This window comes from Micromys minutus (genome assembly GCF_963924665.1).
Source record: "Micromys minutus genome assembly, chromosome: 3".
NCBI lineage: Eukaryota > Metazoa > Chordata > Mammalia > Rodentia > Muridae > Micromys > Micromys minutus.
The window spans coordinates 91,424,230-91,442,519 of NC_137972.1; the positions used below are offsets into that span (position 1 = coordinate 91,424,230).

At 42.7% G+C, this 18,290-nt stretch overlaps 1 protein-coding gene across 1 annotated transcript in view; it reads right to left on the reverse strand.

The window, feature by feature from the left end:
- SRBD1 (S1 RNA binding domain 1) overlaps window positions 1-18,290 on the reverse strand; it is a gene marked incomplete at its 5' end in the record, with an annotated part of 145,231 nt that overhangs the window by 21,456 nt on the left and 105,485 nt on the right. The window contains 2 exons of the mRNA XM_080914190.1: window positions 1,407-1,583; window positions 4,070-4,176. Coding sequence (XP_080770316.1) covers window positions 1,407-1,583; window positions 4,070-4,176 — 284 coding nt within the window. The remainder of the gene's footprint in view (window positions 1-1,406; window positions 1,584-4,069; window positions 4,177-18,290) is intronic.

The following is an 18,290-nucleotide window of genomic DNA, read 5'->3' on the forward strand; positions in this document are numbered from 1 at the left end:
TTTTTACTCTCATTGAGCTTTGCAATGTATTGTACTGTCATATGTGGTTGACTGTCCCTTCAGCTGTTCCAGAATGGACCTGTTTTTTTGCATGACCTTTACTATAATTTTGTGAAGAGAAAAAGTATGCACTAATACACACAAAGGCTATTCTTCTATGGTTATAAAATGCTACTGATTTTATCGGATTTCTTTGCGTTTGGGTAGCTTGGACATACCCAGGGGAAGGCTTCAGTTCTGTCACTAACGAATGGTGGTCATTGTGAAGGCAGTGGAGCATGTGGGAACATCAACTCTCTGCTGCCCCTCCCCCCCACGCTGCTACCGCGCTGCCGCACCTCTCCTGTTCTGTGCAGGACACGGTGGACATGCAGCTGCACTTCTACCACACAACCAAAATGCAGTCACACCTTGTTCCCGAACACATCAAAGATGGCCCTGCCACAAGGCTTCTCACACTTGACACTTGCTCTAATTCCTGTGCCGCTGGCCTCTGCAGTTCACTCAAAACTTTGCTCAAATAACACCCAATACATCTAAAGCAACTTCATGGCTCCTTAGAACAGCACCAACTCTCTTAATTTTGACAGCAAGTATTTATCGTTTGAAACCACTTATTTTTTTCCTGTTGGTTTATTGTCCTATCCAAAGCATTACAACATGAATCTTGCTGACTGACTGCTATATTCCTTGCCTAGTGTAGAACATACTCAACCATGTGGTGGGTTTGGCCTAAGGCTGTTTGTATTCTTATGTTAATTTGGGTCTCCAAAACTGTATGAGAGTGTCCAAGCCCTCATGTAAGACACTGAGGGATCCTGCCCCCAGTTGGTTGTGATTGGTAAATAAAGATGCCAACAGCCAATGGCTAGGCAGGGCAGACAGAGGTGGGACTTTCAGGATTCCCAAGAGAAGGACAGAAAGGAAGGGAGGAGAAGACGGTTCACCATGACCAGAGGAGGAGAGGAGAGATGCCCACATGATAAGGTGCAGGACAGAGAGGACAGCTATCATGTGAAGGAGCCAGGAGAGTTCAGCCCAAGAGGGCTGCCCAACTGGTCCAGGGCAGCCAAGGTAGAATGTAGGATTGAGTAATAACACAGGATTATTGGTGGGAGGTGGGTTATTATGGAGGTTAGACAGTAGCCCAGCAATTGAGCTGTATTAGACATATCAAGGTAGAAAGGTTGTGTGTGTGTCTTTCCTTCATTTGGAAACACAGAACATTGGAACGGGCAGCGTGTGACAGCTGCCGCTAAGATTTATATAATTCTTTCAGTACTACACAACTCCTGTGGGTGAAGAAATGAACGATGGCGTCTAGAACTTAGACTGTCAGCAGGAGGGGATCAAGAGCAGGGAAAGAGTCTGGCAATACCACCAGAGGTGTGAGCTTTTACAATCACCTGCAGAATGTCCGGATGTAATCCTGGTTGATTCTGACGAAGCCAGCACACTGCTGGAAGGACTTTGGACCAAGCCCTTTTACCTTCTTCAACTGTTCTCTGTTGATAAAAGGCCCATTTTTCTCTCGCCACTCAATAATATTTTTGGCTCTATTGGCATTGAGTCCTGCAATATGCCTAGAAATTAAAAAGGTAAATTAAAAACATAGAAGTAAAAGTAGAAAGAAACAAAAGCTTGTACCTAAAAAGATAATGGCATAAATCACTTGGATCTTAAAATCAACTATATTTACACTTTATAATATGTCCAAATTAATATTAACAATAGAAAGGACAAGAAAGAGGCACAGTGCGAAGCAGTGATGAGCCAGCTGCTGCCTGTGGTTCTGGAGAAACCGTAGCAGCAGCAGGGCATCTCTCTGCTTCCCTATGGCTCACAAACTGCGTCTCCCCACTCAGGGAAAGTGGCACCCTTCTCTGTGTGGCTCGGAAAAGGGCTTTGTGTAGTACGTAGGTTGTCCTGAAGCTGTTCATATTTTAATGTTAATTCCACATTCCATATTACTTACTCCTGAAGTGATTTCATCTGAACCTTCCCATTTTCATTAGTAAAATAAAGGAAAGCCAGTGACTGGGTGGGGCGAGGGAGGTGAGAAGGGCGGAGAGGTCTGAGGTCAGAGAGGAGAGAGGACTGGGGTGGAGGTCGTGGTAACATGGAGCTTCCCAAGGACCAGCTGGACCCAGGTGGGACTGATTGGTGCTAAAAAGCTATAAACATTAAGGATTTTATAGGTCTAATATCTCATATAGAAGGGCAGTTTGTATCTTTGTCTATTTGATGTAATCTTGTTGTGTAGAGGGTTTGTAGATTGAGAGTTGAATATATAAACCTGTATGAAAGCTTTTGGGCTGTAGAGTTGTGTTTGTGTTGAGTTTCAGGGTAAACAAAGACCCAGGATGGAGGTGGAAGGCAGGCAGAGGAAGACCGCCAAGGGAATCAGGGTCGGGCCTGAGGAGTGAGACCTCAGGGCCAATAGAGATAAAGAGATAAACCGATTTTTTATTTTTAAATATTTACTGCAACACAACACAGTAGCACACACAATTATTAGAATTGTCTGCTAGGTCCACTGATACACATAAGTGAATACAAAAGGGGCTTCTGTAACGTTGATAGTTCTTTATTGCTTTAACCTCCCTTTTAGCCCAGCACCTACCAGAGGTAGTGGGAAAGAAAGGCAACGGGGGAAGTGGACCCGTTTAGAAAGGTTCTTTGGAGCAACAACTCCCGTCTGTACTGTCTGGAGATTGGCAGTTCAGTTCAGTGGTGAGCAGCAGCAGCTCAGTCCACTCACAAACACCGCACAGATACACCAGCCGTCCAGGTCAGTGGAGTCGGGATAGCCAACGGGAATCAGCAGTGGTGGCACTACCCAGCAGTCAGCCAGCCTGGGCCAGGGCACAAGTCAGCAGCAGAAGCCCTCAGTTGTGCCTCAAGACCAACAACTGCTGCGCAGCGGCTGTGTAAGCAAGCCCAGCTCAGCCCCTCCTACCATCACTTGTCCTCCACATGTCTTGCCTCAGCACGCGTGTCTCAGCTGACAGAACTGCCAATGAGCCCAAGTCCGTAGAAGCTGAAAGTGGCAAAAACCTGTAGCACACCACCAGAAATTTTTTCGGTGTGTTTCTTTCTATGGAGTCCCAACAAATGGAGTTCAGTTATTCAATGTAAGGTGGACCAATGCGTGTCCTTAGTGGAGAATCCTTCATCACATGCACGTGTCCTTAGTGGAGAATCCTTCATCACATGCATGTGTCCTTTCACGTGTCTGCTTTAGCAGAACATCCTCTCTCCTGTGTCTGCATCAGGTAAACACTCCTTCATGTGTTTGCTCCAGCAAAACACCTTACAACACAACGGACTTTCCAAAGCACCCTAAGTTTCCACTTCAGACTTCTGTGTAAATGGCAGGGTTGGCACAAAGGCATGAAAACTTTATCATTTTTTTTTGCTTGCTTTCAATTAAAAAATTACTAGTACAGAGAATTCTATTTCCACTGTGTAGTTTCAAGCATGGAATTATGACTTTCATGGCTCGGTAGGAAAGTGCTATTTTAGAATACAGAGGGTATTTTTCCATTATCATAGTTTTGGTGAGAAGAGTCTAAATATGAGAAGGGTCAGGAACTTAATATGACACACCAGCAAACCTGCATATCCAGAGTACAAGGTGAACCACAGCAAAGAAAAGAAAGAGGAATTCTTCTATAATTGGCAGAACAGCCAGTCTGTATTGAGAGGTGACTTGTGGATCTTGGAAAATCCAACAACAGACCTTGAACCCTCCCCTCTCTGGGTTACCTTCAGCTTTGACAAATGTGTGCAAGAGACTGGGCTAGTGAAGGGCATCTACTCCCCAGCTGGGGGCAACAGCGCTGTCCCACGCTGGCCTTATTTAATTCTATCAGCAGCACTAGTTCTTCACTAGTGCACCACAGAAAATAACAGTGTGAACTCTGCCATTCTTTCCTTAAATGACACCTTCTTCTCTGGAAATTCTACAGGAACACATAAGCCTACAGACTGTCTATGCTTGACAACGTCATACACATGTCCCCTTCTCTTAGTTCAAAAGTTAAACTCTTTTAATAAAAAGTCTCACCTTAATAAAACCTCAGAACAGATGTTAATATCCACTCCGACAAAGCTGACACATTCTTCTACAACACTGTCCAGCGTTGCCTTGAGTAATGTTTGGGATACATCATGCTGAAAAGACAAAGATGAAGTAGCAATCAAAATGAAGGAGGTGCCATTTGTAGACTTTATTTCTGCCCATATTTATTGGTAGCTGATTAACATACACCATAGGAAAACTTTATTCCTCTTAAGCACGCTATTAATAGATGTAACTGATATGAAATGAAGGGACCTGCTTCCACATTCTAAACCATGCATACACATGAATATACCACACACACAAGGAAACAGGGTAAAAAAAAACCCTAAAAGACTGAAGGTGTATTTTAGGTAATGGTGTTCTTGTGGATGACAGCTTTAAATCTTCAAATTTAAAAGCAAATAAAAACACTTGGAACAATCCAACCCGAAAGGCTGAAGTGACACTGGTGGCACATATCAAACGGTGATAAGATGTGACCCCAGAGTGCTCAAAGCACCCAAAGTGCATTTGTGATCAAACATAAAGAACAACACAGTTTTTTATGGAGGGTTTATTCTGTGTGGGTTAAATATAACTACAGAAAACTTAATCAGATACTTATACAATAGACAACATGCATTGTTAGTCAATATAAGTTAAACTACCAGGAATAAAAAAAGTTAACAGAATCCTTAGGAACTGACCCAAGAAGAAAACCTGAGAAGATCTATTAAGAGATTCAAACTCTAGACCTCAGAATAAAAGAGACCTTGGGTCCAGATGCTTCACTGGTGAACATGACTAAACATTTCCAAAATTAATTACTGTCGATCCTTCTCAAAAGTTCCAGTTACAGGAGTGACTGCTGTTTACCTTATCCTGGAAGCCATTATTAACATAACACCAATGCCAGACAGAGACACAGCAGGAGAGTGGCACCTTTATGAACATACATGTAGCACAATACTGGCAACCCAAACCCAACAAGAGGTACAGAAACTCAACCAGAAACCCTTCTTGTTCCTAGCAGTGAGAGCCAGTTTGCAGAAGGTGCAGCTATTGATTAATGCAATGTAGTGTCAATTAGATGTACATTTCTGAGTCTTTTTCTGTGATAGCTCTGCCTTTTTTAATACCCCATAACTGTGGTAGTGACACTAGGAATAAAAAAATTAACATGTTTAACTTAAAAAAAACATTATATACATATATATGTTGTAAAATATACATATATGTTATAGGTTGACAAACATATAATGCACTTAGTATGAATGAACTCAAGAACCAGATACACATATTTTTAAATTGAAAACAACCTTTGACACTTTTAAACTTTTAATTTTGAATTCAGAAAAAAAATATTGTAGAATGGTATCTCCAGAGCGAATGTCAATCAGCATGTTAGCCAGTGCACCCATGGCTGCAGCCACTTCTTCCTGGGCTTCCCTCCAGCTGACGTAATCATCCTCTGAGATCCCAGTGGTCTTTGTAGATAATGGAAAAGATATATGAATAAACGTGGGAGTTTATTGGTAGTTCCTTGTATGCAGCTACAAGGAAGCTGTCTTTGTTTAGGTGAGAACTTTCGGGATGCAGACGTTTGGGTAATGAGTGAAGTTCCTGTGAGTGAGCCTAAGCAAGCAAATTCACGGGTTCAGTGCACCCAAGTGGGGTGTTAGCATTACTTCAGTCAGTTATTGGTGCTCTGTCTAGAATGAATGAGTGTTCACATCTCCAGGAAATGCTCATAGAAGTAAAAGGAAGTCCTTTACAATCTTCCATCAGATACTTCAACATGATTTTCAGATAGCAAGAACATTGCCACACACATGCATAATACAACTATTAAAAGCAAGAACTTTATTGATACAAACAAAATTATCTAATGCACAGGCCATACTGAAGTCTTTTGAAGTATCCTAATTATTTTGTACAGAATTATCTTACCAAACCGGAATTCAACTTGGGATCCTAAACTAAACTTATTTGCCTCATCTTTACATACATTTGCTAGGAAGCTACCAAGATGGTTTGGAATGATCCCCAATCCAACTATTCTATATGATTCCACCAAGAATGGGATACATTAATGACTCTTCTGCAGACAAATTATTGTTACTGTTACTATAGCAGATCCAATAAGTGTGAATGGTATTTCTGGCCTTGACTCAAAAATACAATAAGCAGTGCTGGAGACATGTCTCAGCGCTAAGAGGCCTGGCTGTTAATCCAAAGGACTCAGGTCAGATTGAGAGCACCCAGATGGCAGCTCACCGCTGTCTGTAACTGCAGTTCTAGAGGATCTGACGCCTCATACAGACATACATGCAGGCAAAACACTGATGAAAACTAAAAACACCAATTTACAACTGTAAGAAGCAAAGGAAGACGCGTGACCATATCATATAGCCTGACCTCACTGTCGTCACCTCCTACATTAAATCTACTGTATCTGTGTGTTTGGTTCCCAGCATACACGGAGCCATGCTCAATCAATATTGGTGTGCTGGTCACCCCCATCACCACGCTGTTAACCAGCAGACACAACAGCTCACACAAGGGGTAGTTTCAGCTCACGGTCTCCAGTGTGCTGGAGGAGCACCGTAGAGAGAAGCGCTGACAGCAGCCAGGAAGCAAACAGACATGGGAGGGGCCCAGGACAAGACACATGCCTGTGTTCACAACCCACCTCAGCTCGCTAAGTCCTATGTCATTTACAGAACCTCCCCTGATAGAGAAGGAAGCCTTCAGCACAGGAACTTTTTGCTGTGTGCTTCCTACACAAACCACAATACAAGTGAAAGTTAGTACACTGTTTTCAGGAGAACCTAAAGAAATGAGACTCTACTGCACAGAGTGACATGTGCTCTGCTCTACTCTGTGTGGTGGGTAAGGTGACCCTCTTCCTGCGCAGTCATCACTCAGTAATACTAACGTCAGGGTTAGAATGAGACCTCAAGGAGCTTTGCTCCAGGAGACAGGACAACCCTACGAGCAGCCGACTCATTGAGGAACGGAGTATACAAGGAAAGATGGAAGCTCCAGGATGAACCAGCTTCTTACTCCTCTGAGCTGCTGGTGATGAGGTCTCCTCACTGCTTCATGAAGAGTAGATTTTCTTACTGTTCAAACAACGCTGACCGGAGACCACTAAGGTTTTCCAACCAAATGCCTTATCCAGGGGCTCCAAGTCTAATAGAGAAGACAGAGGCAACGAAAAGAAGCACACTACCAAATACCTTGGAACGTTTTGCCAGTCAGGCATTATTTAAGTCTTTAGGGAACAGCAATGCAAACGTAAGGGTGAGTGTTATTGATATGTCCATCCACAGGGGACTCAGACAGACACATGATAACAGCTACACGGTGAAGCATTCTGAAACTAAAATAATCAGCCAGCCAATCGCATGAAAACCAGAGCAGAGCAGCTATTCCACTAGGATCGCCTATTTAAAAACATCCACGGCAACCCTGAGCGGTTGTGTTCCCTCAGTAGCTCCTTCCTTGTCACGTGAGCACTGCCGTCCACTACCATCACAGCCTTTGCTCACGACGCCCTCTATCGCTCTGCTCAAGAGGGAGTTAACGGTCTCTTGTCTATCTGGGGAGGATGCTAAAAGTCCTAGACCGTGCCACTGGCCGAGGTGTCCACCCCTACTCTCTCCCAGACACTGCACATGGAGCTAGGTGCTGACAGGGCTGGGAAGTGGAGTGCGTGCAATGCCTCAGAGCTTCGCTGAGACTTGCTGAAAGCCAAGACATGACACATGGCACTACCTGAAGTCACTGGTCCAAGAAGCGAGGCTCCCAGTGCTGACTACTAATCATCCCCAGGGACTTGTGCCAGAAAAAGATGAGCCATTCTATTTTTAAAAAGGACTTCCCCAACTCTGCATTTAGGGTAGGAGGGGGGGTTATATGAATTGTATAAACAGACTCCTTCAAATTCAAGGACATACTCTTGGGCCATTATATTTTTACATAAAATTTATGAGATTTTAAAAAGGATTATAAATAGTCATTTGTGCTAGTCAGCTTTTATGAGGTCAAATCCACATTTTTATTATTTACCACAAACTTTAGGAGATTGCTCATCGAACTGCTTATTTTATTCTGTCCTGAAGCACCAAAATCATCTCACAATTATTTTTTTTAAAAGCCCTTCCAGATGCAACAACGCTCCACTTCACATGTTCCACTCTAAACTTCAAGTGCGGTTCTCTGGCCAACTATTGTTTTGGAGTCTTTTTTATTATCTCTCAGGTCCTTCCTGGCCTTAAAGACACCCAAACACGACGAACAGTGAGAAAGCAGCATGCAAAACAAAGCAGCAGAACGACGGCACTGCGCAGGACGGACCGCCTAACGGACCAGGCCACTTCCTCTGCTGTCCTCACCTGCATGCTTTGATTGACACGGGGCAGCGTGAGTCCTCCAGTGAGTGTGGGAATGAGCCACGGGTGAAGGAAGTGACAGGAGCCTGGGAAGCACTTGAGAAAACAGAACAGGACACAAAGGTCCTTATGAAGCCCCAGGAAAGACAGGATAGAGAGCCGTTAGCCAGCTGGTTCTAGCTCTGCCCAGTCACAGATAACGCTCACATGTAACAAGACAAATAATTGTGGAAAAAAAAGAAACAAGAGTTCTTCGTAAGCATATGCCTTAGACACATGACTGAAGAGCACAGAGGAGGTCTGCTCTTGAAATGAGCAGACTGCAGAGACGGCACATTGTGCCGATGGGGCCCTGGGATTAAGATGGCAAAGGGCACTAGTCTTTCAGCACCAGAGGGATTTTCAGGATCTGGAAACAGACTGAAATATGGCCAGTGGTTAGGAGAGGAAAAACAACACAGGAAGAAGTCTCTACAAATCCTCCAAATGAAGCAGACGAAGGGATGCTGGTGACTGCTAACGTGGCAGCAAGAATCCAGTTTGCATGGGTTTTTACTATTTACCGGGAATCAATTATTCAAGCCAATTTGACAGAAAAAAATCCTCGGACTACAACTTATTTGCTCTGCACAAGACAAATTGACTAATTTTAAATGCCTAACCTTTCAGGGCATCAAGTGAGTATCCACAGATGTTCGGTGAGATTCCTTTGCTCTGCATGACTAGACTCCTGTTTCTAGGACACAGTGCACCTTTGGGAATCTCCATGCAGCTCACAAATCTCCAGCAACTCTTCTGTCTGGCTTCAAGGATTCTTGTCATATATATATATACACATTAATATTTGACAACTGATACTAGATAACAGGCAATGCAGAACTATTATCTGAGACAAGGGGTCTGAGGAGGAAAACCCACATAGAATAAAGCCCTGACTTTCTGTGTAACGACAGTTTCTAGATTTGGGGCAGCACAGCAGTCTTCCAGAGCTTACAAGGCACACCCCAGAGTTAAAGAGTGCTGACACACCGGAGATTTTAAGAGCATACTACTTGAAGAACACAGCTCCAGAAGTTTAAGAGATAGTGTACTCAGGATAAGCACAACCCCAGGACGAGCGTCTTCAAAAGTCTGTAAGAACACAGAGGAAACAGCCATTGTGTATATGGGGGCCACAGAGACTCCTGACATGGCACAGGAGCCTAGAAACCCCACCCACACCAGATATTTTGTTGAGATCCCAGCAAAGACAGAGTAGGTTAACTTCAAAAACAATCTTTTCTCCCATGGAACCACTGGTTAGTTACTTCTAAGAAACTTGAAGAGTAAATTATGACAATTCTCTAAAATCTCTTCCAGAAAAGAGAAGCAGATATAGGAATTTGTAACTTATTCTAGCCAAAACTAGGTAGAGACATTTCAAACAAACTATGAACCTATACCTCTTATAAACAGATTCAAAAATCCTTAACATGAACAAACAAAACTTAAACTTTACTAAAAAAATTATATGCCATATCTAACTGTGATTATTTGAGATAGATAAGCTTAGCTCTACACTCAACAATTAATCAATGGGTTCTACCTACCACATGAACAAGCAAAATTCACACAATTCTATAAATGGACGCATAGAACATCTGAAATCCGAACTCTTACCCATGGTAAAACCAGCATTCTATATAAAGGGAACACACTGAACAAGCTGACTGACTCAACTTGATTAAAAACATGTATTTTTAAAAAATCCTACACCTAACATCATTAGGTTAAGAAACTAGGTTTAATACTAACATAAGAAAAAATCCAGGATGTTTCTTCTCAGACCCGGAAAGACAGGGAAAAAGAGGTGGTGCACACATTGGAAAGAAAAACAATAAATTGCCCTTGTTGAAATCACAGGAAAGAAGCAAGATACACAAAGATATATTAATATAAAGTTCAATCACATTTCTATAACCAATGAATGAATGGCACTTGGAATTAAAAAGACACTGTCATTACTTTAGCAGTCCAGAAATAAAGAATTTAGGTTGGAACTATAAAGTCTCTCTCCCCCTCTCATTTTCTCTTCCTCTTTGTGTGTGTGTATGTGTGTGTGTGTATGTGTGTGTGTGCGTGTGAAAAGCACAAAACTTTGGGAAAATATACAGAAGACTTTAATAAGTGGAAGCTATTCCACACTTATGGATTAAATAACCCAACATTGAGAAGATGTCAGTTCTTCTCATCTTTATCTATAAATTCAAACCAATACAAGTCAAATTGTAGAACATTATTTTCATGATACTAAAATTTACACAGAGAAGGAAAAACTCAGAAGAGCCAATGGAATACTGATGACAACAAGAGGACAGGTATACAAAACAGGGAGCCAATGTGGTCTACAACAGTAACTTACACCAGGATGGACACCAGAGAACAGGTAAGGACTTAAGAAAGCTTTGAGCTACTAAGAGGCAAATACAATAATAAACAAGTAAACAAACAAGCAAATAGAAAAGGAGAATTAGAGACTACAACAATATGATTATAAAAGTGTATCTGAAGTAAAACAAAATTAATGGACACAAAGTTATTAAGTTTAATGGTGGACTGCAGGAGAAATGTATCAGTGAACACAGAGACTCAAGGACATCATCCAACATGAGACACAGGACTAAGAGAAGAGATAGGGTGGGGCCAGCACAGCCTCAGTGATGGAAGTGACTGCAGGGCAGAAACCAAGGGTAAATGTGGAGACTTCAGAGCAGAGAGCAGAGAGAGTAAAAACGCCCCAGTTCTTTTGAAAACCATGGTAAAGATTCAAGCAGCACACTGAATACACGGGAATGCTGCGAAGTCCTTCAGAGCTGAGCGAGGGGGAACTATGAACACGGGACACTGAGAAAGGGAAGGGCCAAGGGCAGCACGAGTGCTGGCTGAGTTATCAAAAACAAAAGGGACGACATCTTCAAAGTTCAGTGTAAGAAAAAAGAAACACAAAAACCCTGTCAACTTCAATCTACCACTCAAAGATAAAGGAGAGTAAAGGCAGTTTCAGACAGATGAGAACCGGTGCCAGCAGATCTGCCCTACAGAAATATTTTAACAGAAATTTCTGACTAGAGAAAATTGACAATAGATGGGAAATGAGTGGACATGTATACAATTATGCAGCAACATAAACATGCCAACTATATTTCAGTGACATAAACACCTCAATTAAAAGACAAATTTACCTTTTATCACTTAAAAGTCTTTGTATTTTTGATAATAGATTATAATCTTAAGCTAACAGCAGATAGCTGAAGAGATTGCTCAGCCAGTAACTGCCTGTTGGGCAAGTAGAAGGACCTGAACTCTGACTCCAGCACTGTGCAGGCAGAGCAGACGGGTCCCAGCCAGATGATGAGCTCTGGTAGAATGAAATGCTGTCCCAATGAATAAGATCCCTGCTGCTGACCTGTGGCCTACATGCTCATGCGCAGAGCACACAGAACCATATGAAATAAAACTCCAATCTAAGGTTCCAAACTTAGCTGAGATGTCTGACTACCTCAGCTCACAGTGTAGAAGGGAACAGATACTCAACTGTGCTCTATCATGGGCTTCTTGGTTCTAGAGTAGGCGACTGGGTATAAAATACAGCACTCTGGGGTATGTCCATTAGACTGACAGTAGATGACCTCTGGACACTTGGTACCCTTGACTGTAAGTTGAAAAGAGAATTTCTTCTATATAAAGTTATTATCTTCAAAGCTGGAAGCATTCTCATCCCCGCCTTCCCGGAAAAGGAGCACAGGTCAATAGCAAAGCTTGCTAGTAGCTGCTTGGTTGGTCCCATTCCTAAGATACTGATCTCACCTTTATAAATTCCCTGTGATACCAGAGACTTACACAGAATGTATAGCTGCTTTATGAATCATGGAAACAAGAACCGAGTCTTTCATAGCATCCTGACTGTTCAGTGTTTACATTTTCACTGGCCCAGACTTTCTCTGTCCTGCAGCAGGTACTCTTATGTCCCCTAGTGGATACAGGGTGATACAGTAGAGAGAAGATGGGCAGTTCTGGCTCAGTAAAGACCTGCCTTGCCCACAGACTTCTCTAAACCAAGATCCACTTGATCATAACAAGGAGAACATTAACATGTCTGAGTTGGGCCACACCTCATGTGTGGCCACACAGCTAAAACATAATGTTGGCACATGGCATAGGCATGAACAAATCCACACCAATTAGCGACATAGTTTGATCTGACACAATATAAAGGAGTTGACATTTCCACTATAAATCTTTATTTTTAGCGATTTATGGCTTAGTCATAAAAGCAGACCTCAGAAAAAGAGAAAAAAAAAGAAAAAGAAAAAGATTTAGCCACAACAGAGAAAATTCCCCTCTAATAAACTAGAAATAAAAGAATGTAGAAAGTGTGATCTGAGACTATGGGAAGGGAGAGGACCTCTGAGGGCCCAGACACTCCTGTCAGCCTGATGTGTAACTGTCTCCCTAAGGTGGCAATGGCTGGAGAGCAAAGAACCAATGCCTTTTGAAAAGAGAAAGAAGGTTCTCTGATGACACTTCTAAGTTCTAAAGATGCACATTTTCTCCCCAAATGCATATTCCTCACACATGTGGCCACACCCATCACTGGCTAACAATTGGCTCCTGCAGATCACTATTAGAGATGGCTCAGTTTCCCCATAGCACCTAAGGCTGCCATGGCCAGCACTGGACCCACAGCAGCACACTTCCAGAGCTGCAGAGTAACCAATGACAAGGCTCCTTTGCCTGTGCACCACTGCTTTTCAAGCCATCATGGCAGCAAAGGGCTCAGGGACTTCATGTGGTCTGCAGTGATTCTGTACCCCTAGCTTCCTGCATTACCCGAGTGAACATAACGCCGTCCTCTCATTTCCTGTTTTCATCTGTGAAATGAATATGCCACGCACACACCTATGAAAAGTGAATAACTTCATTTCATTTTCTGGTGTATCTGGCACCCACTGAGTGCTGAATTCTGCCATATTCATATGCACTTCACTGAGCGCTAGATTAGCCAAGGGTGTTTTTCTATGTATGAGCCACCCAGACTATTCTCTGTATCTCTACTTCCCAATGCCTTACTGCCCAGAACATGGCAGGTACTCAATACATTGGAGAAGGAGGGTTAACCGGGGCCAAATTTCTTGTAGTTCAGCCTTTGGATTCTTCTTGCAGAAGCTGAGAATTAAATTAAGGAAAAAAGAGTTGCCCTCAAGTAAGAAGAGTCACTGGTACACAAACAACCTGATGATGTGTGGAGATTCCGTCCCAAATGCGTATTAGAAAGAAAGCCCTTTCTAGCAGGTATAATTAGCAGCAAACTCACAGTGAAATTTACAATAAAACAAGCTGTTCTAATATACTCTATTAAGACTGACCACAGGCCCATGAATAGCACAGTCTCCGAGTCTGCAGAAGAATGGTTTCTGGGTGCGGCTCTAGGATAAAGAGTTCCTGTTAACTCAGGACACTCTCTGATCCTCTACACTGCAAATGTACTACACTACTCTACACTCTTTCCTCCGCACCTGGCATCTTGAACTCCACTCATTTCATACAACTCAAGACACAGAAAAAAACCAAAGTACAAAGAAATACTACCAAAACAAAACAAAAATAAAACCATCCTACTGGCCAGCTCTCAGGTCAGCCTTTAGAATGCATTCCCAGAAGCACTTGCCACAACCAGATGACATCATAACCAGCGCTAAAATGGACTGAGTGTCGCCGCTAGAACACAAAACTGACAGGTGGAGGCTGTCTGGTTTCTGGAACGAAAAGTGCTTGTTTAGATCCATTCTTTGGGTGGACACAGTGGGCTTGTTAGTTCAACGCTCAGGAGGCCAAGGTAGGAGAGTCTCTGCAACTTCACACCCAATATTACAGCAAGTGCCAGCCCAGGGAGAGCTGTGTAAGACCGTGTTGAGTCTTTCTCTCTCTCTCTCCTCGTCTTTTTTTTTTTCTTTTCTTTTTTAAGATAGTCTTTGACAGTTCGATGTATGACAATAAACCTTTCTCCAGAAGCATTTCCATGGGTCATGACAGGATTAAGCAGAAGAATACCCACTTGTTTATCCCAGAGTAATGACTTTACTAGTATTAGAAACATTCTAGAATCTGGAAAAGGAAAAGATGCTACTAACTCCCCAGAAAGGAGAACTGAGCTGTCTTTGAAGATCAGCCATACAGGGCTAGGACTCAGATACTTACTGCATTAACCCTTGAACCACTGTGGAAACTATTATATTAGTATTAGGTTTGGCTTAGAGAAGATTGTTTTGAACAAGTTTGGTTTCTAAGATGAATTTGCACTTTGAGAGTTTTGTTTGTTTTCTTCACACTGAGAAGAAAACACAAAGGGAACCACAGAGAATTGTAATAATGGAGGCACTACTGTTTGCTTCACAAAAACAGAACTGTCCGGAATATGTGCTATTCTGAGTGGAAAATCCAAGAGATGGCCACAGTCCATTCTGCTGGGAAGCAGCAGTGAGTTTCATCCTGTCTAAAAACCACACAGTGGGCTGGGGCTGGCCCTCAGAGAGAGGGAGAGCTCACCTTGCTCTCACGAACCCGAATCCCAGCTCTGCAGAAAGGAAAACAAACCAACAAACCCCACGTAGTCCCAGGTCACCACTAAGGAAACTGAAGCTCCTAAGGTGACCTTGAGTGATACCCACAGCTTGTAACCCTGCCCTCCTGGCCTGTGGTTTGTGGAGTAGCATGTGGCTGTCATTCCCAGGAGGTAGTTACATTATGGAGTAAAGACAATCATATAATATGGATGAAGTAAGTAGTCACCCAGGTGACAAGGAGCTGTGGGTGGCCTCCAGTAAAAGCTGACGCTAGTCTCCAGTTTTTAATACAAGAAGCTTTAATGAGGTTTGCAGCTTTACAAACTGGGTGAATGTGTTCAACTGGAGGGGGGAGAAGGAGGCTGAGACCACGTTTTTATACCTAAGTCTGGGATGCCGATTAGGTTTCAAACTTATAAACTATAGGTAGTAGGTATGGAGGTTAGCTCAGAGATCTATAGAATTTAAAGGATGGACCACTTACACTTCAGATGGGAGGAACACACTAAGCAGAAAAGTCTTGGGGGGAAGACGCAGTACAGCAGGATAAGGGTCCATAAGAACTGAAGGACAAAACCGGAAACGTACATTCTTTAAGCAAGAAAGTCACCAGAAACCTCAGTACCGTGTTTTCTACAGTTCTATATACAAATGATGCTAAAAAGTCCATCTGTGAAAGACAGGAGGTAGTGCTCTACTACTTTGTGAAAAACAGCCTCCAGAGTCTTTATACAAACCCAGAGGCATCCACAGGACCAGGGGCTTAAGCCATACCAACAGGTACTCTGTATGTGGCTGTGACACGGTTAGATTGCCATAGATCCATCAGTTTGCTTAGTAGTTTTTCACACAAGGAGCAGAAGGCAAAAAGTGCTTCGGGGAACCCATATAGGCTGCCAGAGTCCACCCAAGTCTTTAGAGAAGAGCCATTTCAAGTAACAATCTAGAAAACATTTGGATACTAGGAGATGCATACAATCTTAGAATGTTGTCTGAACCCATCCCCACAATTGGTAGAAGAAGCATTATTTTTCCATGATATAGGAGAAGCAATAGCCTAAGATCCTATCAGCAATGTAGCAGAACACAAGGCTCTCTCTGTCTTTAGAGCCCAAGCATTTAAATATGATATTCCTACTAAAGAGATAGAAACCCCAGCTTTTGTTGCTGAGTTATTAAAAAAAAAAACTTTACCAAGCTCTTGTTTTTTGTTATTTATTTATTATTTATTTATTTATTTATTGCATATGAGTACACTGTAGCTGTCCTTAGACACACCAGAAAAGGGCATCGAATCCCATTACAGGTGGTTGTGAGCCACCATGTGGTTGCTGGGAATTGAACTCAGGATCTCTGGAAGAGCAGCCAGTGCTCTTAACCACTGAGCCACCTCTCCAGCCATAGCCCTTGTTTTTTAAGGGCACATTTTAAAAATAATTGTCAACATACCTTTTCTTGTTTATAATATGGTTCCCACTCATTTGTAAGACTTGCTATGACTAAAACTATTCTAAGAGAATAGATGAAACTTTAAAATTCTGTATTACAAATTTAGCTGTGTGCAATTTTAGGAGAAAAAGAAAGAGGAGTGATTTCTCAGGAAAGGAATGGCATGGTGACTTGCCATGACAGGGTGTGAGTCTGAACTACCATAAAACTGTAATTTCCTTTCTCCTGTTTCCTTCCCTCTAATTTTTCTATCTTTCTGTCACTAAGAAGAATCAACTGCACCATTTTATCTGACACACAGAAAATAATTATAATTATCCATCTAAGCAGCTCAGCTATGAGTGACAGACAGTTCTTCATCCGCAGAAATGACTACTTTAGGATGTGTCCGTCACTGGTAGGTTCCTTCACACAACAGTGCATATGGAGGTGAGCACGCGCGCATGCCCGCAGCAGACCAGGGAGAAAGGAGGAGTGCATCTCACCAACTGTTCTTGTTTGTCTTTTTTTTTCTAATTACATGTTTTGATGAGATTTCCAAATCTGATTTTAAACAACTACATTTTAAAAACTGGAAAGGGGAAATGTTGGTGAATGCCTTTAATCCCAGCACTCAGAAGGAAGAAACAGGCAGATCTCTGAGTTTAAAGCCAGCATGGTCTACAAATCAAGTTTAGGACAGTCAGGGCCAAACAGTGAGACTGTTTCAAAAACAAGACAACAAAACCAAATATGGAGCTGCGTCTTCTGCCACAGAAAGAGAAATATTGCCATGCTACTTGGATTTCTTGATTTAGTGCTTCTTGAACCACAATTCAAAAGACAACATCTTCTTCCCTTTATCTAGAACATAACTGAGTAGGAAGCGGGCAAAGTTGGAAGTCATCGACTGAGGCTCAGCAGGAAGAGAATGCCAGCTGACGACAACGTTTTCAGTGCTCCATAGCAAAGCAGAAAAAGGAGCAGTGTGACAATTTTCTCAACACGATAATCCCCTTTAAGTATTGTCAGTTACTATGCAATCATGACATTCCTGCTATTTTGATGCTACCACAGTCCTTTTGCTTTTTCTCAGCTCAAACAAGGGAACACTAGAAATGAATCAGGTCTCCACAACCCAATTACCGTAGTTATCCACTGCTGTGTAACAAATTACCCCAAAGCCTGGCCACGCACAAGCACGCACTTTCTCAGCTTCTGAACAGCTTAGGAGAGCCTCTCGGAAGGGTCTGTGTCCTATGAGCTTTCTGTCAAGAGGCAGGCTGGAGCTGCAGTCGGGTCAAAGGTTCCCTGCGAGGCGGCTCGTGTAACTGCCCAGTTTCTCGGTGTCTGCCGCCGCCAGAGGCTCCAGGCCAGTGCATGCGGCTGCACACCGCACGGGAGGTTCTTCCCAGCGAGTGGGCCATGAGGAAGGACAAAGGCAGTGTCTACTCAGTTGAGATGACCTGGGATAACTGGGTCTCAGAGACACAGCAGCACTTCCCCTCTCAAGTAGTGGGTAGAAAGACTGGCACAATGGGGGAAGAGATAAGATCCGGGTGCAAATACAAGGAATCAGGAATCACTGACAAATATCCTGAAGCTAGTGGCCACTGTACACTTTCAGAAGATGTTACTAGCCCATGAAATAAAAGATCTAAAAAAAACTGTTGCTATACACCAGACAGAGAGGACAGAGGGGTGGAAACAGTGTTCTGGTAATGACTGAAGTACTAACTAGCTACTGAGATCTGAACTTCTTTAGATAAAGAGGATAGGCTAAGCAGGCCTTAGATG